The sequence below is a fragment of the Syngnathus leptorhynchus genome, chromosome 6 (genome assembly GCF_054491065.1).
Source record: "Syngnathus leptorhynchus isolate UIUO chromosome 6, UIUO_Slep, whole genome shotgun sequence".
Classification (NCBI taxonomy): Eukaryota; Metazoa; Chordata; class Actinopteri; order Syngnathiformes; family Syngnathidae; genus Syngnathus; species Syngnathus leptorhynchus.
The window spans coordinates 16270927-16296506 of record NC_141200.1 but is presented as its reverse complement, the minus strand read 5'-3'; the positions used below and the strand labels follow the sequence as shown (position 1 = coordinate 16296506).

At 43.4% G+C, this 25580-nt stretch overlaps 2 protein-coding genes across 3 annotated transcripts in view; one reads left to right on the top strand and one right to left on the bottom strand.

Annotated features, from left to right (window-relative positions):
- LOC147056179 (uncharacterized) overlaps positions 1–25580 on the bottom strand; it is a 232473-nt gene that overhangs the window by 487 nt on the left and 206406 nt on the right. The window contains exons 1-4 of one of the 2 annotated variants that reach the window (XM_085913796.1): positions 678–1695; positions 561–593; positions 428–478; positions 69–350 (exon numbers count right to left, since the gene is read on the bottom strand). The exons of the other annotated variant lie outside the window; for it this stretch is intronic. Coding sequence (XP_085769922.1) covers positions 69–350; positions 428–478; positions 561–593; positions 678–687 — 376 coding nt within the window. The 5' untranslated portion in view covers positions 688–1695. Of the gene's footprint in view, positions 1–68; positions 351–427; positions 479–560; positions 594–677; positions 1696–25580 lie in introns of those variants that run through there. 2 annotated transcript variants of the gene reach the window in all.
- meak7 (MTOR associated protein, eak-7 homolog) overlaps positions 1–25580 on the top strand; it is a 72244-nt gene that overhangs the window by 16368 nt on the left and 30296 nt on the right. The window contains exons 2-4 of the mRNA XM_085913794.1: positions 7232–7425; positions 7594–7845; positions 7911–8055. Of these exons, the coding sequence (XP_085769920.1) occupies positions 7255–7425; positions 7594–7845; positions 7911–8055 (568 nt within the window). The 5' untranslated portion in view covers positions 7232–7254. The remainder of the gene's footprint in view (positions 1–7231; positions 7426–7593; positions 7846–7910; positions 8056–25580) is intronic.

Sequence of the window (25580 nt, the reverse complement as noted above, 5' to 3'; positions counted from 1 at the left end):
ACATAAATATATGATAGAAAAAATAATATATATATATATATATACATATAAAACAAAATTCGACATACCTTCAATTTCTTTTAACAATTCGCGAGTTTGGTTCAACTCCTCGTACTTAATATTCACAAGCTCTGCGTCCGTCACGTGACCCGCTGGCACGTCATCCGCTTTTTGAGCCAAGAGCCGATTCTGTCGGTCTTCAAATGCTCTTAAAACATGCGGAGCCGAGCCCTCGTCAGACGATTCACCCAACACATCCGACACGTGTGAAGCAGGCTCTTTGTAACCTTCGCGACCTGTGTCACCCAGACCGTTTTTCTGGATGTCTTGCTCCGCTGCACCTACCAGATCTAACATACATACATAAGTTAAACATTTTAAGATCAGCGTATTAATATTAACTAACATAAATGAATGTGTGATTCACCGTAATCCGTCTGCGTTAAGTAGACTCCACTGAAGTCATCATTTAACCGCGCTTTTTTTGTTGAGAAAAACAATAACATCACATTTCTGATGGAGAAAATAACAGAATAATGTAAACACATAATAAAACTCACGAGCATTGTGGACGTCCGCATAGACGATAATATCTATGTACAAAAAAAAAAACATACGTCATAAATACAATCGCATTATAACAGAATAGTTTATATTTAGGAAAAAAAAATACCTACCTTTCACCATTGCTTTTAAAAGATCCGCAGAGCGTAGAGACCGACTTGAGGTGGTTTGAGCTTTGTAAAGGCCTTTTCTGACTGTTTAAACACTTGCACGTCTATATATCCAGATACTTTCCCGCCCTAAAGAACATTCTGACCTGAAGACCCCTCATCGTACCCCCACCCTATTTTTTAACTCCATTTCTCCTCCATACACAAAATTGGACTGAGGACCAGCTAATTTCATCCCTCGGAAGGTAAGATTCATTTTTTCAACTCATACTATTAAAAGCTTTTTTAAAATGAAACATACCACCAAAAAAATATATGTTTCATAAAACTCAGCCCCACACAGACACACACACATCCCACAGATACAGACACACGCGGCGGGGTCATAAAAAATCTCACACGCGGCGGGGTCATACACCCCCAGGATCTTAAGACATATTCCCACCACCAAAAAATTTAACTCAGCCACACACACACACACACACAGCCCACAGATCCAGACACACGCGGCGGGGTCATACACTCCCGTGATCTTAAGACCCAAAACATGTACAGACATATTCCCACCACCAAAAAATAAACAAAACAAGATTTACAGATGATCTAACACACATGTTCAGACTTACCACCATCCACAAAACAAAACAAGATTTACACTCATCCTGAGATAAATAAACTTGCACACCTTACCACTCCTATCTCAGGATGAAAGTGAATGAAACACTTAAACACCCCCTACAGGACGAGGGAGGAAGCAGGAGCTCATAACATTTTTGACTTTCAACCACACACCCACACACACACCCACACCACACATTCATACCAACCTCAGACCTTTCATTATTAACAATTCACCATTTAAATAAATAACAACCTAACCCTATAACCTATGACCTCTATAACCTCAATAACTCTTTAAAAAAAAAAAAAAAAAAAAATTATACTTTTTTATTAAGGCCATAAATCACTACTCCATCAAAATTTGTCATAAGGACCACCTACCATTCTCTCTTCTATCCAACCTCTGATTATGATGCTTTTTCTGTAACACTGCACATTATGCTCTTTTTATTTATTTATTTTTTCTTTTATCAAGACTCCTCAGTTGTGTCAAACTCAGTGCCCTAGCAAGCTTCCATCCACTGTGACCCAAGCTCCACCAAGTTTTTGTAACGCCTCAGCGCGGAGTTATATTTTGTATGTACTGCTTTTGGCCTGTGAGTCTTGTCACAGTGGGGCGCTGGTCACCCTAAATTCAACGTAATTTACGAGCACACTCTCCTTGCATACAATTCAGCCCTAGGTCTAAATTCAGGGAATTCCTTTAACACTAGCTGCCCCTGTGGCTCTGATCCGATACCTCCCTTGCTCTCATAAATTATTGCTGACTAGCCTATCTCTCTTCAAGTGTTAGGGAAAGACCTGTCATTCTTTGGTAGGACCTTCTTTACAAATATGTTAGTAATGATTAGTCCAAGGGTGGTCCATTTCCACCTGTTAAACATTCATCTCTCTGGGCTAGAGTTTCAGTCGGCAATGCCGCGTATGAATTTTCTGCCTGTCATCATTCATTCTTCCATAATTCTGTCCCCCAAAACAGCACACCTCTGACCCCGCACGCAGCCACAACGTTATTTGAGCAAGGAAACCCCGGCATTCAAAATACAGTGACTCGTTACAGGTTGGCCACCCCGCCGAGCCCACTGCACCGGCCACCTCCCGAACCCCAAAATTGGCCACGTGCCCCAGAGGAGCACAGTCACCTCTTCTAATCGCCAGCATGAATTCCACACACGCGCACACACGCTCACACACTTGGAGCGCACAAACAAACGCACACAACTAGGAGCGTGCACACTAACTCTCTCTTTTGCCCACATGCGCACACGCACATGGGCACGCACACACACGCACTCGCTCATGAGCACGCACACACACACACACACACACATGGGATTCCACATATTCTCGCGCGCACAGACAAGCTCAAACGTACATCAAACTGATAGGCTACACAGGGAATACGCACGAACACAGAAGACAGACAACCGGATTCAAATCCATTTCACATTTTGCTCCTTGCCAACCGCTACTGTGCAGTTGGTCATTTTAGCCACTACCAGTACATCGCTGTACTGACGAATACACTCCTTGTACGTCGCACTTAACTTAGTTTCGTTCCCCATAGCGCTGAATCTTTCCCCTTTATTCTGCAGATTGTAACTTAAGTGTGCACACAAATTATTCCTTTTCCCCTGGTATACCAATATTAAACCCCCTTGAGGCCTCATTTCTCACGTTTTCCATCACACAATAGCTGCGCACGCACCTTCGTTCAATAGGGGTCTGCAACAAACTCAAATTTATCAAACTTTGACAGTCGTGTCAGCTGTCCCGATGCCTCTCGACAATCAGAATCGAACCGTGTCAAACTGGCTACGACCACAACGCACCAGTCGTTCTCGGTAATTCAGCCCTGCTGCTTTTTCCCCGAAAAAAACTTTTGAGACTCAAAAACACTTTGAATTCCATCAATGCCCAATGACGTGGTTTCGCGCTTTCTTTTCTACGGCACTCTGCGGTCCCAGACCTGGCCGATTTTTCTCTTCTTGACGTCATCCTCCCTTACTCAATCATTCACACCGCCACGTATAGCCAAAGCCGTGCCTCTTTCTTCTTTACCAAACGTGGATTTTGCACCAAGTTTCCCTTTTACGTGCAACCTTTACAGAGCCAAATACTCCCACCGAACATTCCACAAATCGCACCCGACCCTTATGGTTATCGGGATTCAGATTCAATGTCCCCGCTTGTCCCAGGAATTTTCGCCTCCGGGGGCTAGGTGAAGTATTTGCTCTTGTCGCAAGCGGTGATCAATCGTATCTGTGTTTCCGCCGCATTCACACAGCTAACATTTACATCCTCATCTGGATCTGTCTCTCAAATAAAGTCCACATTTTATGTGACTTTTCTATTATTATTCTCTTGTGACAGCCGACCAGCGATGTCCCGGACATCCTGTCCTGTTTCAAGTGCCCTCACTCACGGGCCTTTATTTGTCTTTCTCTTTATACTTTGCACCTGACATGTCACTCACTCAATAGTGCACATTCCCCATTAAGTTTTATATTCCTGTCCCTTTTTTATTTGTCTTTTAATATTTTCTCTTTTTATTTTGTATACTATCCAGGGACCACTCCCCTCTTTACTTATTAATGTCTCCCATGATAATGATCAGGGGAGGCATTTTAGGGGAGGCCATTTCCTTCTTAGCCAGTTACGGCACAACAAAATCAACTTTATCTGTCAAGCCTATGCTTGTCAAATCAGGCATTTGACTACGGTTGACCTCGGTTTCCATTTTCAGATCCGTTTACTATCCCTCTTCTCTCTCTCTCTCTCTCTCTCTCTCCCGGGCCCTGCAGCGCGATTGTGAGTTTGTATGATTCTCACCTTAATCCCAGTCTCCTGGCGAGGCGCTGACGTCTTGCACCCGGGCGGCTCGAGAATTTGGTGCAAGAACATGGATCCTGGTTCATGACGTCAAAAATTTGGTGAATTGTCTTTGTGGCTTCGCTGGTCTACTCAAAACACTTGCTGAAAAATGCTGTCTTTAAAGAAGGAAATGCTTCAGGGACACACGGCTGGTTGGAAAAAGATTTTATTTAGCCGATGTCAGAAGATGTTTTCTCACGCCCCAAAGACACGATGTTCAGAAGCCCCCCGTCTGCCAGGCAACGCCTTTCTTATACCTGGCGAGACTCATGATCTTATCGCTTTGAATAGTAACTACGCTTTGAGACCCCTTGCATGTGTTGGCTGTCTGCCCTTACAATGCCCACAACTTGGTTGTTCTTGTGGTCCCGAACAACTGGTCATTCTAAAATTTGTCGTGCATCTACATTACTGAAACCAAAGCACCCTGTCCACACAAATAGGCTTGTGCTTGACCTGTGAATGCAACATACAGAGAGCCATGCAGGCAAAAATATACCACAGTATTATTCAAGGGAATTTGAGTGTACAGTGGAGACTCGGTTTTCGAACACAATCCATTCCAGAAGGCTGGTCGAGAAGTGAATTGTTCCCAATCATATTTTCCCATTACAAATAATGGGAAAAAAATTCGTTCCAATTCAAAACCCCCGCCTTTTTAAAGCATTTTTTCATTTGCACATCCGATCGCGCAACTGCAGCGCACTGCCGAACGCGCAACCGTAGTGCATCGCTGACCGCGCAACTGCACCGCGCTGGTCCCATTATTGTGACAGAGCCGTTGCTGAAATTTTGAAAATATTTTTAAAGTCCTGATGTACTTTCCAAAATTTAATCAGTGCGCAGGGACCTTATTTTTTTTTGTCCGATCGCGCAACTGCAGCGCACCGCAAACGCGCAACCTAGCGCGCCGCCGACCGCGGAACTGCACCGCGCTGGTCGCTAAAATTTTGAAAATATTTTTTAAGTCCTAATGTACTTTCCAAAATTTAAGTGGACTTCAAAGCGCAGGGAGCTTAATTTGGTCCAATCACGCAACCGCAGGGCGCCTTCCGGGCGCTCACTGTCTCATTGCTTTAGGAGCGTCTTTGTGTTTTAGGATGGCTTTACTGCTCCCACTTGCTTCCTTTGGAGGCATTATTAGAGTTTATGCAATCCTCAAAGTAACGAGAACATATTAGCGAACGAAGTCAGTTGGCATCCGGGTCCTCTCGACTCATCTCGCGAGGTTCGACATCCGAAGCATAAAAAATCTCAAATTTTTTGTTCAAATACCGATTTGTTCAAGAACCGGGACGTTCGAAAACCAAGGCTTCACTGTATTTGTTATATCAAATGTATATTAAATTTGTAGTCCTTTGCATGAATCACACAATAATTTCAATAAAGCTGGTGACCTCTAAACCAGACAAAACAGTCCATTATCAAAGACTTATGGAATAGCTATGGACAAAATGTCTTTAATCTAATCAGTTGGGATCAAAATTATGATTGCATGCATTGTTGTCATGGACACTGAAAACCTTGATCTGATTCGGACTTGCATTTTCATGCTTTATACATGAGATCAGAACTAATTATTTTGACATGCGCATATCGACTAAATATACTGAAAATACTAGTAGGAGAAACAGAAGCTGTAGCATAGGAGGAGAAACCGAAGTCGTTGCACTTCCTGCAACGTTCCAGACCAGTTCAGTCTTTCACTTGCCATGTCTTTTGCTCGGTCTGCTTCAAAATAGCCTCCAGGAATAACAAATGCATATACTGACGTTACAAACATGCGTGGTAAACACTGTTTGTTACAATCCATCCATCCTCTGTACCGGTTGTCCCCACAGGGGTCGCGGCATGCTGGAGCCTATCCAACAATCAATGGGCAGCAGGTGGAACTGGTTGCCAGCCAATCGCAGGGCGCACAGATATAAACAACCATTCACACACGCACTCACAGACCTAGGGGCAATTTGGAGTGCTTACCAAGCATGCTTTTGGGATGTGGAAGTAAATCGGAGTTCCCGGGGGAAACTCATACAGGCATGAGGAGAACATGCATACTTCACACAGGGAGGACAAAATGTAGATTTGAAACTCCAACCTCTGAACTGTGAGGCAGACTTGCTAGCCAGTGTGCCACCGTGTCGCTAGTTTGTTACATAAGTGTTGTCGTGCGAGCCGATCGGATTATCAATCAAACAAGTTCGGAATAAAACCTTGATCAGAATGGTGGCTTGATTGTGTCAGAAAATCCAAATTTAGGTATGTACAAGAAGCATTTTTTTTTTATTCCGATCAGGCGCTTAATCCAAAGAAATGAGTCCATATAAACGTAGCTAATGAGAGACTGCTCATAAATAATGAACCAATACCAACAGTCTGTGAAAAGCCAACAAAAACCCTCAGACTGTGGTACAGCCCAGCCACTGTTTTAGCTGTGCCTCCCAACTATTTAGGATGAAACGTGACCTCTGTGGGGTCACGTTTCATCCTAAATAGTTGGGAGGCACAGCTAAAACAGTGGCTGGGCTTGCTCAGGAACCTGAGCAACATAGGCTTATGGGAACGGTGTACTTTTCCTACCAACATCAAGACTTGTTCATATGGAAACAATGCTTAACTAGTTCATAGATCACAGGGTGAGGGAAAACGGGTAAACACTCAGAACAGGGAGGAAGTGGAATCCAGTTTTGGCAGTTAAAGCAGCAAAGAAATCATATAAGGCAGTCCTTTTGTTCAGGCAAGTGAAACATTTTAGATATTACCTGCTGACAGTTTCGACTGTCTCACGTCTTCCTCAGATGCGTCATCTGATGCGAACTGCCTTATGTAATTTACGGAGATGTGATGAATCTTATCGCAAGAGCAAAGAAATCATTTGAGGGCAGATGTCCTGACAAGTAATGTAGTGAGATTCACTACTTCTTTATCCAAACCTTTACTCGTCCTCGCACATCTTTTTGAGTAATCTCGAAAGAATCTGGTTAAATAATGTAACATGTAAACAGAGGAACGAGGACAAAGGAGTTTGTAAATAGTGGAACCTCAAATGTTTGTCTACCCAGGTATGCCACAAATGTGATGTACCATGGGCAACACTGAGTGTGTGGTGGTGCAGAAGCGACTGTCCCGCTTCCGTCCCGAAGATCGGCCAGTGATTGAAGGAGTGTTTGATCGCCTTCAGGGCAATGCTGTGATTCCTGAAAAAGCCCAAAAGATAACACAACCAGGAAACACACTGACCTTTGAGATGCTGCAGGTAGTATTATACATGAGAAACAAATAAACATATTTTGTTGATCTTTATAGCTATTTATCAAAACTAAATGTTTTTCTAAGTCCAAGTAATGTTAGTATTGCATGAATAATAATGATAAAAAAAAAACGTGTATTCCACATGCAATATCTGATCTTTCTGTGTTCCCAGGCCTCCATGTGCATGCTGGCATCAGAATCTATGATAAGGAGGTTATACCAATGCATGTGTAGTATTGACTTTGGAACCACAGCAGCTGGCAAAGTCAGTACGTCCCCCACTTCAGGAGTGTGTCGCGAGCAATTAGTCATCTTCCTTGCAGACACCCTACAAGGTACTGCAGAAGAACGGGCTCCTCTTGTTATGGCTATGTGCCGGAACAGAGCATGCTCTAAGGTTGTCACCTCTGAGCAACTAACAGAGGTGAGGGAAAGAAATAGAAATATAATTGTTTTCATATTCATCTGAGATATGTTGTCTTTTCATAGTTCTTACAGGATCTGATCTCTGCCATCATTCATATTCTAGTCGATAAAGGACTCCTTCAAGGGTGGAAACCAGACAAAATGGGTGATGGCTCTCAGTGTGTTAAACTCTTGGCAGAGCAGATGTGTTCAGAACTGAAACCTACAGGTAAGTTATTCATGTCATTTTTAATTAAGGACATAATGGAAGCACTGCGCGAGTGTTAGGATGCAACACGTTATATATTATTTCTTAAATTCAAAATGAATCTTATTAGTGTTAAAAACCAAGCAGTAACAGCTGCAATGTCCCTCTTATTTCTGTAGAAATCCTTATCAGGGTTCCTGTTAGAGATGTTCCCACTCTAACTTATTTTGCAAGAACCTCACGGGAGAAAGTATGCCCTTTAAGAACTTGCAAGTGGAGAATTTGTTCGTAACTGTAGGTACAGCAATGTTCGAACTAAATCTGACCTTTGATCCATGCAAGAGAGTATTTATTGAGAGGAATGGGTGGGGGTGAGAGTGGCCAAGGTGGGGGTGAACCCCTGGCCTCTCAGGGGGTCACAGCAGGTGTTTTACGATGTTGTGTAAACAGAACACCTCTGATTGCTTCCTCTGCAGTTGGTCAATCAGTTCAAAGGATCTTAAAACTTTGTTCTAGTATTTTGTTAAAACAGGACAAGCTATGTTAATTATTACAGGTTACATTCCAACATAAGCATAGGATCAAAGTAATCTATTAACCCTCACATATCCCTCTTGTTTATCATATGATTATGTCACCCAGATTAACAAACATAAGCAAGAAAATATAATGAAGAAAGAAGAATAGTAAAAATAATAATAATAAATAGATCAATAAAAACACACAGAAACTGTACATCATTGCATCCATCACTTGCGAAGCATTTTCGATGGCTAAAACATTAAGTCCCTGTAAAACTTGTGCGGCCAAACATCATCTACGCAATCTACGTAGAACAAATTTAGTGTGTGAGCAAAAAACCTGCGGCAAGATGTTATAATGCAGGAAAAATCTCACACGGTCCCTCTGCCTTAGGCGACCAGAATGTTATTAAAAACAACAGTTCAAGACAAAAATTGCTTGTGATTGCTCAGGCGTCGGGGGCTTGGCACGCCCACTGTTGGAGGGTGAGCACAATTCTCACCCCCTTTGCAGCACTGCTTCGTCCGGGGAGAACCTGGAAATGTCTGCCGCGCGGTTGTCGTCTTCAGTGGCCAGGGTAGACTACATGGCCACCAAGGGGGAAGAGGATTATTCTGCCTCTATTTGAACTGGGGGCAGGGATGCTGTCGATGGTGGATCTGCTTCCTTGCTGGAACCCTCGTGTTGCAGTCATCAAGTCCAGAACCATCCTGTTTTGCAAGACCATTTATTCAATAGCCTGAATCGCTCTGTTTTGTCCATCATTGACCCCAGACAGGGTCATGAGTGTCAAAGGTCGCAACAGCCCTTTGTCGACATCCAGAAGAGTTGTGTTGTTGTCATCTGATGATGCTGCATCTTCAGGTGTGGTCAGTTACCCTCACTGGTCCACACACTCCTGTCCAGTTGGCGGGCAGCATCGGACAAACCTTTTGACCACAAAGCCACCAGCCATTCTGTATGAAATAGGTTCCGTTTGATGGTGCAGCGATGTTGGTAGGAGAGCCCTCACCACTTGAAATGGCTCTCTTATCCTGACACTCAGCAGTGATATCCAAAGCTCACATCCAGTTTCCTCCTGGAGAGCAGTCATTGTCAATGCATTTGTGGGTTGTATTCCCTTGGATGTAGCACGTGTAGTTCACTCCCGGTGGCCTCTCTCTGTAGGCCACTTGCGGCAATGTTCGTCCTTCAATAGTTGCGTTGACATTAATCCAAAAGAGTTCGATCACAGGTTCTTTTCTGTGAGTCCAGGACGGTAGGGGTAGCATCACTGACTGTGACAGCATGGTGTTGAAATCCAAAGCCCTCCCACAGAGGCCATGCATTTTGCTTCAGTGACAGTCATTGTTCTGGCCTCCAGGTAAACTTTTGTGGAGGAAGGGGGGGGGGGGGGGGGGTTGGAACACACATAGCATCCCTCCTGTGTGTGGGATCTCACAGTGAACTTTACATACTGATACCAAGTGTTGGTTTCGTATGGGTTTCTGGGGTCCCATGACCAGTCCCAAAGTTCTCATTATGTGACCATCTTTTTCCTCGGTTGACATTGTCAACTGGTCTATTCAGATGAGCTCATAATGCTTTATGAGCTCATCTGAACGCCACAGCGCAGCAGAAGTTTCATCTGGCATATGGAGCCCCGTTGCTATTAGGATGGCAGAGACACCGGGACATCCCCTCGCCTAGCGGAGTGGGGATCGATGGATTCTTCACCAACATTGAGACGCCCCACCCTAAACGATAAAGCCCCTTTGAAGTCAGTCTTCCCGACCACTCCGAATTAGGGGTCAGCACTCTCTGCAACTTGCAGTGGCTGAGGTGAATCCAGCTGGGCCGTTCAGCAATCTTTACTGCGGTAGGGGTGGTCAGCAAGACTTGGAATGGTCCCTCCCACCGTGGGCTGGCCCAGTTCTTTCTTTTGATGACCTTGATATAAACCCAGTCTCCTGGCTTGATGGGGTTCTCACCCTGTGGGGAAGAAAGATCAGGAGGCAGTAAATTTGCATTTGACACCTCTTTTAGTTTGAGTGTCCTGATCATGTCATCTGCCAAGGACTGTTCTTCATCTGCCTTTTTCAAATCCGCAGGGAACACAGGTAGTCTATATGGTCTCCCATGGATGATTTCAAAAGGTGTTAGCCCTTCTGAAGTGGGTGTGATTCTCATATCGAGTTTCACCAAATCTAGGCACTCCGGCCAGGCTCTGTCTGTTGATTCCATGCATTTTTTCAATCTGCTTTTGATTGTGGCGTTTGCTTGTTCAACCAGGCCTGCATTGGATGGGTGCCAAGCGCAGTGGTTTTTTAACGTCATCCCAAGGTGTACAGCCATGTTCTGTACAACTTGGTTCACTAAGTGTGGACCATTGTCACTGTAAATGATCTGCTGGATGCCATGAGCCGGTATGATGGCTTTGCAAATGGCTTTTGCCACTGTTAAGGCATCTGCTCGTTTAGATGGAACTATTTCCACCCATTTGGAAAATGCATCAATCATCACTAGGCAGTATTTGTGAAGTCCACTTTGTGTGAGTTGGATAAAATCCATGTGCATGATTTGAAATGGGTAAGACGGTTTTGGAAAGGAGCCTCACTTAGGTCTCATGTTTCCTTGTGGATTATGTTTCACACAAACATGACATGCTTTCCAAAACAACTTTTAAGTAAGCATCTAAACCAAAGGTAGTGAACTGTTGATGTATGATGGACCTCATCCCTCCTGTCGACACATGTCAAGGCCCATGTGTCGCAATTGCTGCTGCCTTAAAGGTGTTTAGAAGCGTGTGTGGGTCAGGCACATTAGGTGCTCCTGTCTGTACTGCTTCATTTACCCCTCGGAAATCTTGTATCATTCGCCAATCAATTTTATTGGCCCTTTGGACTGGAAAAACAGGAGTGTTGCAAGGAGAATCCAAGCACTTCCTAATGATCCCTCCTGACAAAAGACCATTTATGACAGGGGCTATCCCATTTATTGCCTCCTGTTTTAAAGGAGATTCTCTGATCTCGGTTGGATTTGGGTGTTAAGTCCTGTAGCAAATGGTTCCTTTGATCAGTGAAAAAAACGTTGATTAGTCAGGGAAGCGCATAAGCGCATGCCCTTTGAAACACCCACACCACTTCCTCATAGCTTCGTCAGTAATTAGCAACAACTTTTTCTTTGGGATTTTTGTTTTCAAAGCATTTAACTTGCACAAAATCACTCTTTCGTCAAAGTTGCTCCACTAATTTCCCTGAGTAGTCTCCAACAACTTCAACCATTCAACCTATATTTTCCTTTCATTCAGGAAATCATTAGTCCCTGCTCATTTGCATCTCACACAGTCACCAAAGAGGAGTCTTTTCATCACATTGGTCTCAATTTATCCAAGTCCTCCACACAACATTCATATACCATTCTCAACACAATCCCTATCCTAATTATTCCTATTGTTCCAGATAGAACAATTCACCAACACAAAAAAAACAGCTGGCGAATTCATCAGAATTTTTATTTATTTCATTTTTTAAATTAACCAACTCAATCTCTCGGATTTAACTAAAATATAGAAGTTTGTAGACTCTTATAACACAACTAATCAATTATTTTTCTCAAATCTAGTTTTGCAATGTGTGAAATCCACAATTTTGCTTCATCCAATTCCAGAAAACATGTTTTCTCTGTCTTTCGAATTTGTTATCAGGGTGAGACACTAATGAGCGCTAGTGTAAACCAGATTCTGCCTACAAACAGATTTCTTTCTTTTCCTCTCTTTTTTTTTTAATTCTTCAAAATTGTTTCTGTTTTGCGGTGCAATTGAATAGACCACAGTCTAACATATTTCTTTGCACACAGGTTTAGCCAATTTTATCAGTTTAACACATATGCACACACATGCACAGCTCTCGGGTGCGAGGGGAGGGGACCCGGCATCAATGATTCGTCACAAGCTGGTCATTTCTTGCAGTCGATCATAAACCTGGTCCCACCCACGCACGCGAGGACAGCACATTCTAATTTTTCTATTTATCTTTTAGAAACAAGTTGTATTTCTTTACCACTTGATTTGCAAATTTTAACTTCAGTGTGCACACATAACTTGATCCCTGGTCATATGTCGTTAGGCATAGAATCAGCATTGTCATACGTCTTGTATGTAAAGGAGTTCTAATAACCTTAAAAATGTTCGAAACCAAAAGTAGGAGCATGAGAGGTCAAAGGGGAGGAAGCCTGTCATGCTCAAAATTTGGCATTTCCTCTGCTTTATCCTCCACCTTTTGATTGGTTTGTTTTTTTACGACGACACTCTCTTGACCAGTGCCCATGTTGGCCTCCACCTCTTCCTCTGCCCCGTTGGGAACTTTGGAAGAAGACTGTTGCATCTTCATCTAGATGATTATCATCATCATCTAGATGAAATGCATCAGAACTGACTCTAACTTATTTTGCAAGAACCACACGGGAGACAGTATGCCCTTTGAACACTTGCAAGTGGAGAGTTTGTTCGTCACTGTAGGTACAGCAATGTTCAAACAAAGTCTGCCGTTGGATTCATGCAAGAGAGTATTTATTGAGAGAAGAAAGACGGGGGTGAGAGTGGCCAAGGTGGGGGTGACATCTGGCATGTTTGGTGGTCACCTCAGCAACTGGTCAATCAGTGCAGAGGGGTCCCAGTTTATTGTTTTACGAGGTCGTGGAAATAAAATCTAGTGGAGCATTTTAGATGACTATCTAAACAAGGATGTTTCCACACCATTTTGAAAGTTTAAACAACTGAATGGTTAAACTTTTCAGGGTCAAGGAAAGGTAAAAGGTTCAAAAAAAGTTCATCATTCTAGTCTACATCCCAACATAATCATACGATCAAGATAGTTTATAAACCCTAACAAGAACTTTTGCCTTTCTTCATCACTTTGTCAGCGTCTCTGGCCCACTGCATGGTTGTTGTAACACAAGCAGTGTCCGCTTCCACCAAGTGTTTCCACACCCAGTTGTCTAATTCAGGGGGGAAACCAGTGAGGAGTGCATTTTTAAACTGTTTTGATAAGCACTCTCAGCTGCATCATTGAATGGGGTGGCATTGTCACTTCCAGTTTATTTGGGTCACTTCCGGTTAAATTTAGGTCACTTCCGGTTTATTTGGGTCACTTCCAGTTCAATTTAGGCCACTACCGGTTTAGCTGAGGTCACTTCCGGTTTATTTGGGGTCACTTCCGGTTTATTTTGCTCACTTCTGGTTCATTTTGCTCACTTCCGGTTTGATTAGGGGCACTTCCGGTTTACCTGAGGTAACTTCCGGTTTATTTGGGGTCACCTCCGGTTTACCTGAGGTGACTTCCGGTCTATTAAGCGTCACTTCCGGTTTCCCTGAGGTCACTTCCGGTTCATTTGGGGTCACTTCTGGGTTACCTAGGGTTACTTCCGGTCCATTCAGGGTTCATTGGGGTCACTTCAGGTTCAATCCAAGATGGCCGCCACACTGGAAGTGGGGGTCAAGGGTTGAATTGTGGAAGCATAGTGGAAGTGGGTTTGAAGGTGGTGAATATGGTAAGCATAAGTTGAACAAAGTGAATAAAATTGGAATGGGTTGAATCGGTTGAAGAATGTAGAAATTAGAGTGGAAAAAGGACATTTTTGAAAAGACCTTCACACTATTGTTATTCTACTTTTTTGTTGTGCCTGTTTTTTTGTCCCTTAACTACTTCAACATACTTCAACCGATTCACTCCGTTCCACTTTTCACTTATTCCAAATATTCAGGAATCGACTGCTCACATTTTTTTTCATTCAAAAAATTTCCGTTTTCACAAAATTCACAAATTTCCGGCAATTTTTGCCCCATTCATTCTTAACGGCAGTTTCAACATTTCACATTTACGTTGTTCCAGTTTGAAATTCACATAATTCAACACATTCAAATCACATTGGGGACATTCCCGAACTTGCCAAATTAAAACATTTCACGTTTTCACATTTAAAATTTTCACATAATTTCGCAAAATTTCACAAAATTTCGTTTTTCACTTCTAATTTCTACATACTTCAACCGATTCAACTCGTTCCACCTTTCAACTGTTCATCTTTTGCCTACCTATTACACACCTTCCCATTTAGCAAAAAAGTTCACATTTTTCAAATTTGAAATTCAACCAAATTTTCCCAAATTTCCTTTTTCCACTCTAATTTCTACATTTTTCAACCGATTCAACCCATTCCAACTTTCAACTCTTCATATTCTTCCTCCCTATTCCCCAAATTCACACTTACCATAAATTCCACATTTTCAAATATGAAATTCAACCAAATTTTCCAAAATGTCCTTTTTTCACTCTAATTTCTACATTTTTCAACCGATTCAACTCGTTTCAACATCAATCTTCAGCATTCCCTGAGTATTTATTCAACTTCTTCACCTTCACACGCAATTTCTTCAGGAATTGCAAATTCTAGTTAGTGTGAAGGCAAAGGCCCTCACACTATTGTTGTTCTACTTTATTTTTTTTCTTCTTATTATTATTATTATCCTACTTTATTCCTCCCACTTTTTTGACACCTAACTACTCCCACATGCTTTAACCGATTTTTATTTGTTTATAACATTTACCGGTTTTGCGTAATTTGCAAATTTGTGCCTTAAAATCCCCCATTCATTCTTAATAGCACATTCAACACGAAATTGCAAATTCTAGTAATAGTGTGAAGGTCTTCACCTTCACACTAATAACTAGAATTGCCATTTCTGGAGAAATTGCGTGTGAAGGCGAAGACACTTCACACTATTGTTATTCTACTTTTTACGAAAAATGAAAATGGGAAATTAATGATGATAAATGATGTTGAATAAAAAAAATGGGTAAACTGATGTGTATGGGAAATAAACGATGAGAAATTATGAAATAAATTGAATAAAATGGAAAATAAATTATGATAAAGATAAATGAAAAAAATAAACGGGAAAAAGGAGTTAGGGAATAAAAGAGGATATTGATGAAGTGGCCCAATGTGGGGATCAAACCCACGACACTAAGGTTTGGGATCTGATGCTCTACCAACTGAGCTAACCAGTGTCCTTCTATTGAAACGGTGGAATTTGCTTAATGTGGGGCAAAATGGTAGCAAGCGCATGAATTTGTGTAATGACAAGATGCCCAATGTGAGAATCGAACCCACCACGGGAAAATGTCTCATGTTGAATGTGCCATTCAGAATCAATGGGGAATTTCAAGGCACAAATTTGCTAATTACGCAAAATCGGTAAATGTTTCACCTTCACACTAAAAAAGGACAGGAATAATAAAGTGAATGGAGTAGAATAACATAAGTGTGAAAGCCTTCGCCTTCGCACAATAATATAGAATTGAGTAGAATAACATAAGTGTGAAGGCCTTCGCCTTCACACAATCATAATAATAATAGAGAATGGAGTAGAATAACAAGTGTGAAGGCCTTCGCCTTCACACAAGAAAGTGAATGGTGTAGAATAACATGTGTGTGAAGGCCTTCGCCTTCACAAAATTACTGCATATAAAACCATGTTCAACATAGTTAATACGAAATAATCAATAACTGAATTAAGGATTAAAATAAATGTAATGAATAAGCAAGAAAAATAATTACAAGTCGAACAAACAACAGTAATTCCACGAACCAATATCAGGGTAAAAGATGAGACAAAAGGTCTAAAATGCTATTTGGTTGAACAAGTTGAGTGATCAGTTCTCCTTTGTTTCAAAATCCGAATTTTATTTGAATAGAGAGGCAGTCTTCAGGAGGAGGACCACGCATTGAAAATGGCATCTCCGTTTCCTGATGGTCCGAAGTCCTCTCTCCTAGCCTATCTATAAGCTTAGAATTTGACAAAGTCCAATTCGAAGATTCTAGAAATTCATATTAGTAGATTTTGGTCCAATCTCAAAACTAATGAAAAATCCATCTTCGTCTAAAAAGTGTTCTTTACTCCGGGCAGCGTCAGGGCCATCGCCCTGACCAGGAAGAAGAGCCCTTTTCTCGTCCGAAGCCAATCTTTTATAGGCTCGTCAGCTCCTTTGGCATTACCTCATCTGAGAGGAAGGCATGACCTCATTGGAATGTGTGGAATGTCTGGTATGCTAGGAATGCATGACCTCAGATGATATTTTAGTAATGCTGTCTCAGCGGATCCCTCAGCTGATATGTGAGGGTTGCGCAATCTTCACCTGACTTTCAGCTGGGAACCACTGGTTGCCTGGCAACCTTGCTCAAAACAGCAACCATTGCGCATGACTGTTCTCTGCTACAGGATGCAGTTGTTTCCTGTTTTGCTCATTTTTTCAGCTGATTATCACCACTAATATCACTATTAACCCTTGGGGGTCTTCACGGACATCTTCAACATTTCCCTGCAGCAGGCCATCGTCCCATCATGTTTCAAGGCTGCCACCGTCATACCTGTGCCGAAGAAACCTGCTCCATCCTGCTTCAATGACTACCACCCCGTGGTGCTGACTCCCATCATCATGAAGTGCTTTGAGCGGCTTGTCATGACGCACATCAGGTCCATTTTCCCCCCACCCCCACCCTTGACCCCTTCCAGTTTGCGTACCAAGCCAAACGATCCTCTGAGGATGCTATATGCTCTGCCCTCCACTCATCCCTCACCCACCTGGAAAAAAAAGAGACTCGTATGTGAGATTGCTGTTTGTGGACTTCAGTTCTGCATTCAACACCATTGTACAGCACGCCAACTCCAGGAGAAATGCCGTGAACATAAACAGCCTTTGTTCATGGCTTTTATAGACCTGACAAAGGCCTTTGACACGGTGGATCGCCAGGCCCTCTGGAGCATCCTTCTGAGGTATGGTTGCCCAGATAAATACGTCAGAATACTGCGATTATTACATGACGGAATGACAGCCACAGTGCTCAACAACAGCTCTTTGACTGAGCCTTTCACTGTATCACTGTAGAGACAGGGGTCAAACAGGGATGCATCATTGCACCCACCCTGTTCTCTATCTTCATTACCACCATACTCCCTCTCATTGACAAAGAACTTCCACACGGAATCCCAATTTGGTACAGAACTGATGGCAGGCTCTTCAACCTTAACAGGTTCAAAGCCAAAACCAAGATCAGAACCACCACGGTCATGGAGCTCCAGTATGCAGATGATAATGCCATTGCAGCACACTCTGCAGAAGACCTCCAGAGCATCCTGAACTCCTTTGCTAAGGCATACAGAGCCCTGGGTCTGACCGTGCACACATAGAAGACCCAGGTGCTACATCAACCCCCACCCAACCAGCCATCTACTTCGCCCATCATAAATGTGTACACACTGCACTTGAATATGTTCACCACTTCCCCTACCTCGGCAGCCTTCTCGCCTCCAAAGCGGACATTGACTCTGAGGTCAACCATCGCCTGAGCTATGCCAGTGGAGTGTAGGCCAGACTCCGGAAAAGAGTCTTTGAAGACAGAGACCTCCGGGTTGACACCAAGCTCCTGGTTTACAAAGCTGTGGTTCTCCCCACCCTACTTTATGGGGCAGAATTATGGACAACCTACAGCAGGCACCTAAGAGCTCTTGAGCAACACCACCAGAGAACCTTGAGGAAAATACTCAGGATCAAATGGGAGGACAGACGCACAAACATCAGCATTCTGGAGGAAGCCAGGATACCGAGCATCACCACCTTAATAATGCAGCACCAACTCCGAAGGACAGGAAATCTCATCCGCATGGCTGACACCCGCCGCCCCAAACAGATGTTATACTCCCAGCTGGAGAGAGGTCCGCGAGCCCCTTAACGTTTCAAGGACAACCTTAAGACCAATCTCAAGAAATTCCAAATAACATCTTAGGACTGGGAGCGCATCGCCTTGAACAGGAACCTCTGGAGGGCAGCGGTGCAAGAAGGTGCAGCACATCACAAAAAGGAACTCCCCCGTGTCGCAGAAACCAAACGACAACTCCGTAAGGAAAGACAAAAACAGACTCCAGCACACCCACAACCCATCACCACTTTCCCCTGCCCATACTGCACAAAAATATGTGGATCTCGGATCGGCCTCTACGCTCACCTGCGGACCCACAAGTAGACAACCCTGAGAAGAAGACAGTCATACTCGTCCCGAGTGACCGCCGATGATGATGACCACAGCGTCTCATCTGCAAACTCGACAAACTGGGTCTCAGTACCTTCCTCTGCAACTGGCTTCTGGACTAGCTCCTGCTGACACATGACTGCACTGCAACCTACAGCAGCAACCACATGCTGAAGTTTGCTGATGACACGACTCTGCTGGGTCTCATCACCAAGGGTGACGAGACTCAATACAGGTCGGAGGTCGACCTTCTGGCCACGTGGCGCAGGGACAACAACATCCAGCTGAACGTCAGCAAGACCAAGGATATTTTTGTTGACTTCCGGAAGGGTCACACCCAACACCTGCCACTGACCATCGACTGCTCTGGTGGAGAGAGTGAGCAGCACCAGATTCCTGGGGATGCACTTCAGTGAAGACCTCTCCTGGACCACTAACCCTGCATCACTGGCGAAGAAAGCTCAGCGCCAGCGCCGCCTGTACTTCCTGCGGAAACTCAGGCGAGCAGGTGCTCCACCAGCCATCATGACTAGAGATGCACCGGTCCGACTTTTTCAGTTTCGATACCGATGCCGTGGCTTTGCGTATCGGTCGATACCCGATACTGATCCAATATTATGGTTGACTTAACAAGCTACATACCTCTACATGTGGAACAGAAAAGACTAAAGGCAATAGCATCAGGCATGACTACACAGTTCTTTCCTAAAACAAAATGTAACAAGATAAAGCAGATTTGTCACGTCTTGTACCCAGCCGTTCCTCCATGTGTCTGTTGTCATGGTTTCGGTCTGTGTGCTCGCCTCTCCCCTCCTGTGTGCCCCTGATTAGTTTGATTATGCTCACCTGCCTCTTGTTACCTGTCATGTATATAAGTCCTGTCTGCCCCCCATGCCCCGTCGGATCATTGTCTTTTTGTTGCGGTTGCTGTCGTTTTGTTGTGTTGTCTTCATGTCTTTTTGGTTCCTGTCGTTTTCAAGTCTGTTTCAGTTAGTCAGTCATGTTATCGTTTTGTCAAGTCATGTCAGTTTGCCGAGTCTGTTTTGAGTTCCTCCAATAAACCCTGGTCCAAGCTGCACTTGGTCGCCCTGCTCCATTTCCTAATCGTGACAAGATTAATGCAATGAACTATTTATTTGTAACAAAAGTTGTGCAACTGCAGCAATAAAGTGTATCAGCATTTAAATTCAAGTAAATTAGGATACAAACATCTTAAAAAAATACAAATGTTGCAGCTGAAACTGTACTGGGCAAATATAGAAAGGGCAATCAAGCACACAGTAATCAAATATTAAAAGAAATAGTTAACATGTAAACATTAGGTGCGTTAACTGCTGTGTAGTTCCACCTCCCGCTCTCTTTGATCTACTCAACTGCTGGAACTGCTGGTGCTCCGTTGCGTGGTGTTTCTGGAGATGCTTAATTAAATTGGTGGTACTATAACTGGCAGTAGTACCACCACCCCTGGCAACATTAGCTTTGCAGACATTACAAACTGCCGTCGAGGTAGTTGGCGTGTTCAGTTTAAAGTACCTCCACACAGCTAACTCCTTCGTTCGCTCCATCTTTGCGTTTGTTTAGAAAACCTTCGTGGCATGCGGCACGCGTGCTGCTGACGTATGACGTAGCCCGCGTCCCAAAAGATTAAGAAAAGGATCGGCCCACAGATCGACTGTATTTTCCGATACCCGATCCATCTATTTTGTTATCAGGGCCAATATCCGATCCAGATATCGGATCGGTGCATCTCTAATCATGACACCATTCTACCGTGGCACCATTGAGAGCATCCTCTCCAGTTGTATGGCTGTGTGGGGGTGGTAGCTGCACGGAATACAACATGAAGGCCCTGCAGCGCATAGTGAACACAGCCTGTAGGATTATTGATGCTTTACTCCCCTCCCTGAAGGACATTTACACCTCCCGTCTCAACTGCAAGGCGACCACGATTGTGTGTGATGTGAGTCACCCCGCTCACACTTTGTTTGATCTGCTGCCCTCTGGGAAGATGTACAGAAGCCTGCGCTCCTGCACCACCAGACTCGCCAACAGCTTCATACTCCAGGCTGTTAGGATCCTGAACTCCTCCCTCCGCCCTCGGCTGCATAACGTCCTGACCTTTTGGGCCGCGTTGGCTGCCTTGCACTACTCTCATGCTATATTCTGACTGTCTGCTAGATGCACACTTGCTCAATTTTTGCTCCGCTTATTTATTTATTTATTTATTTATATTTATTCGTCGCTCTTGTTTATTCATTGTATGTGCCTTCTTGTTTTTACTTTTTGTGTTGTTTTTTTGGATGTTTTGTTATGTCTTGTGACCGTAGGATAGTGGGTAACGCAATTTCGATCTCTTTGTGTGTCTTGGCATGTGAAGAACAATTTCTTCTTGTCAATACAATAAAGCTGACTTTGACTTTGACATCTCCTCTCAATTCAATACATTCATGTATAGATGGAACAACGATGTTAAATGCATGTTGGATCGATTAAACATTGCAACATCAATAACACATACATCTTGTCTAGTAATGATCAACTTAACACATAATCATACTTAGCCATAATAATGTGTACTTCTAACTTTAACATATATAATGATAGAGCAATCCAGGGCGCTTGCGTGGAGCACACACACAAATGTTGAGCTCTTTTGTGAAATAAAGAGCCGGTTACCAAACCCACGTTGTTAGGGTTTATAAACTATCTTTATCGTATGATTATGTTGGGATGTAGACTAGAATGATGAACTTTGTTTGAACCTTTTACCTTCCCGTGATTCTGAACAGTTGAACAATTCAGTTGTTGAAGCTTTCCAGGTGGTGTGGAGGCGTCCTTGTTTTGCTCCACTAGGATTTATGTCCACGGCCTCGTGGAGCGATAAACTGGGACCCTCCCAAGTGGTTAATCATTTGCTGAGGTGCCCAACACACATGTCAAATGTCACCCCCACCTTGGCTGACTCTCACCCCCACCCTTCTTCTCTCAATAAAGACTCTCTTGCAGGACTTCAACGGCAGACTTTGTTCGGACATTGCTGTATCTACACTAACGAACAAATTCTCCACTTGCAAGTGTTCAAAGGGCATATTGTCTCTCGTGTGGTTCTTGCAAAATAAGTTAGAGTTAGAACATCCCTTACATTTTGGTGCCGTGACCCGGATCCCAAACATACCCGTTGCTGACCGACTGAGGACGACGTGCTGCTTTCCGTCGACGAGCCAGCGTCTATTAGGTGGACCTGGTTAAGAAAGTCCTGGGGAGTGAATTCTTCGCTGGGCCAGCATCTTAGGTCTGCCTTCGTCTGACAGCGGCGGATTGACGGGATCCGGCAGTGCAACGAACCAGGGGACAAAGTAAGTTAAAGCCCTAACATTGTAAACGCGTAAAAAGTTAAAGGTGCACAAGCTATACGGCTTTGGTTTGTCCCGGCTATGAGATGTACGGCTTTGGTTTGTCCGAGCTATGAGGTTTACGGTTTGGTTTGTCCAAGCTAAGAAACAGCTAGGGTTCTAGACCCAGTGGATGGAACGTGTTAAGAAAGGCAGAGCTTCTTTTTCTTAATTGGAGAAGGGCGTAAGTTCTTTTTTGTCCGTTTTTTTCCTAGCTGTTTGGAAGGGTTTTTGCACCCATCCGAGATAGGCCTAAAAGTTAAAAAGCGCTAAGTTGTGTGGTTGAGTGTGTGACTGGTAGGATAATTTGACTAAGAGGCAATTGTTGTTGAACGGTCAATTTAAACCTGCATTGAGGATCCTCAAAGAAAGAATTTTTATTTTATATAAATCCTGAAAAACCAAGTTAAGATGGGAAATAAAAACGGTAAATCTCTAGCTCTTGCAGGAGATGAGAAGTACATGGCGAGTAGATTTCTTAATTGTATGCAATACATGCCAAAGTGGAAGAAAAAGTATGGAGTAGAAGGGAAGTTGAAAGTTGAAGTGTGGAAAATAGTGGTTGATGCTTTGGAGGAGAGTGTGGCTAGGAAGACAAAAGGACTGAGAAAGGAAAGAAAAGAGGGAGAATTGCAATGTGCTAGAGTGTGGTTGAAAGCTTCACAAGAGAGAAGAGAACAAATTCAAAAGACTAAAAATATAAAGGTGAAAAGTGATGAGGCCGCAAGTATGTTTGTCAGGCCGGAAGACAATGAGGCTACAGTGCCCAGGCGCGCTGTCTCAGCCGCAGCTCAAGCAGAGGAGCAAAAAGAACTTTCCGCTCCTGTGCAAAACTTGTATCCAAGTTTAACAGACCTGCACCCTCCCCCATACAATAGCAAAAAAGGTCAGGGTCACGTAATTAGAAGTCCTGTGCAAACAAGAACTATGACCAATGCTGCTAGATTTTCTCAAACTTTAGACAATGTTGATGTGTGCCCAATGATACAGGTGCCAAACCCTATTGTAGGGGAAGGCTACCCTCTACATACATATGTTTTTCGGCCATGGACTTTGGAAGAGGCAAGAAAAGCAGTTGAAGGGGTTACCCCTGTTGCAGAAGACCCAGATAAATGGGCAGAAGACATGGCTGGAATCATACATTCCTATAGACTGAATGGGCATGAGGCAGGAGAAGCTGCAATGTCTTCTTTGGGAAAAGACTGGGCCAAGGTTAGAGGAAATTATACAGGTAGAAATAACCAAGGACCTTTCCCCTATCCTGTTGAGGGAAATCAATTGAGAGGGGAGTATGCAGCACAATGGAATGATCTTGTGCAAAATATATTTCAAAGACGAGCGAATTATGGTCATTTAGCAGGAATAAAACAGAAGCCTGGGGAAGATACTGATGATTTTCGCTTGAGATTTGAAAAAGAATTTAGGGTGCATAGTGGCATCCCATTTAATGATGCAGCTGAGAGTGCTTATCAGCAACAGTTTAAAAATGCACTCCTCACTGGTTTCCGTCCTGAAATTGGCAATTGGGTGAGGAAACACATGGTGGAAGTGGACACTGCTAGTGTTACAACAACCATGCAGTGGGCCAGACATGCTGAAAAAGTGATCAAAAAAGGCAAAAGTTCTGATGTATTTCATCTCGACGATGATGATGAGGACCTAGATGAAGATAAAACAGTCTTCTTCCGAGGCTCCCAACGGGGCAGAGGAAGAGGTCAACAGGGTCGTAGGCTACCATACAATTCAAAACCCCCATCAGATTCTGACAACTGTTGGAACTGTGGGAAACGAGGACACTTTGCGAGAGTGTGTCGATATGCAAAACAAGACCAATCAAAGGGTGGAGGAAGGGGCAGAGGTAAAGCCAAATTCTCAGCATGACTAGATTCCTCCCCTTTGACCTTTTGTGCTCCTACAGAGGAAGAAATAGTAGATGTCCATACAGCATGGGACATTTTGAGTACATTAAAAGAAAAACCACATGTTACCTTAAACATTGGAGGAAGTGATGTAGAGTTTTTGTGTGATACCGGGGCTTGTAAAACCGTAATAAAAACTAAAGTCCCTAATCTAAAGGCCTCCCAAAATACTATTTGGGTGAAATCTGCTGATGGGCAGGTACACAAGGAGAGTATCTCCAACCCAGTTGAAGTAAGGGATGATGAAACTGGAAACATGGCTTCAGTCTCGATTGTCCTATCCCCAAAATGCCCCATAAACCTGCTGGGTCGAGATCTGATGACTAGATTGGGAATTGCAATAATTCCAGTAAAGGGTGGCATGCGAGCATGTAGAGTGAGAGATGTTGATTTATACGCTGCACAAGCAGGTGAACAAATTTGCTGTTCGTATGACATCTCTGTTGAACAGAATCCCAAGCTACCAAACAGTTTACTGAGAGAAGCCAGAAAGCAATTGTCACGACCTGAATCAGAAATGTCTTGTAATCAATTACATGTCACCATGAATATTCTCACTGATCCACAAGATGAATATATTGAAAGTTTTCTCAGTGACACAGAAGTAACCTTAACAATCACTGCTCTGTACACTGATCGCAGGTCATTTGCAGCTGCTGCTGTGCTCCTGCCCGCTCCTCAAAAAGACAAATACAAGTTGTCGGCTGTACCCCACATTTCATTGTTTAAACCTCACAGTATAACATGGGGAGATGTGGGTTGCCGAATTAAACTTGCCGAATCTATCACTGATTATGAGGACAAAGGTGATGGGTGGAGCTACAGTACCAGTTGTGACATGTGGAAGCAAACAGTGTGTAAAGTGGCTCATGGAAGGGCATGCGCTTATGCGCTTCCCTGACTAGTTAATGTTTGTTTGACTGAGATGGAGGAGAGGGAATTGGCTGAGCTTCCTGAAGAGCTATGGACAAAGGGCCCATCTGATGTAGGACTTTTAAAGTCCATTCCCCCAGTACAGATCAAACCAAGATCAGAGTGGCGTCCAAGAATTAAGCAATATCCTTTAAAACAGGAGGCAATGAATGGGATTGCCCCTGTCATAAATGATCTTTTGTCAGGAGGGATTATTAGGAAGTGCTCAGATTCTCCTTGCAACACTCCTATTTTTCCAGTCCGAAAGGCCAACGAGATTGATTGGCGAATGATACAAGATTTACGAGCAGTAAATGAGGCAATCCAAACAAGAGCACCTAATGTGCCTGACCCGCACACACTTCTGAACACTTTGAAACCAAACCAGAAGTTTTTTACAGTAATTGATCTTAGCAATGCATTTTTCTCAGTGCCAATCCACCCAGACTCACAGTTTTGGTTTGCGTTTACCTTTAAAGGACAAAGTTATACGTACACCAGATTGCCGCAGGGATTTGCTGATAGTCCAACTATTTTCACTCAAGCTATCATGGCATGTTTGGCTGATTTTCAAATTTCAAACAAAAGCCAACTTCTAGTTTATGTAGATGATCTCTTGATAGCCTCTGAAACTGAAGCTGCTTGCAAGGAAGACTCCTTAGCTTTGTTACACTATCTCTGTAAAGCAGGGAATAAAGTAAGCAAAAATAAACTACAATGGGTCAAACAGGAA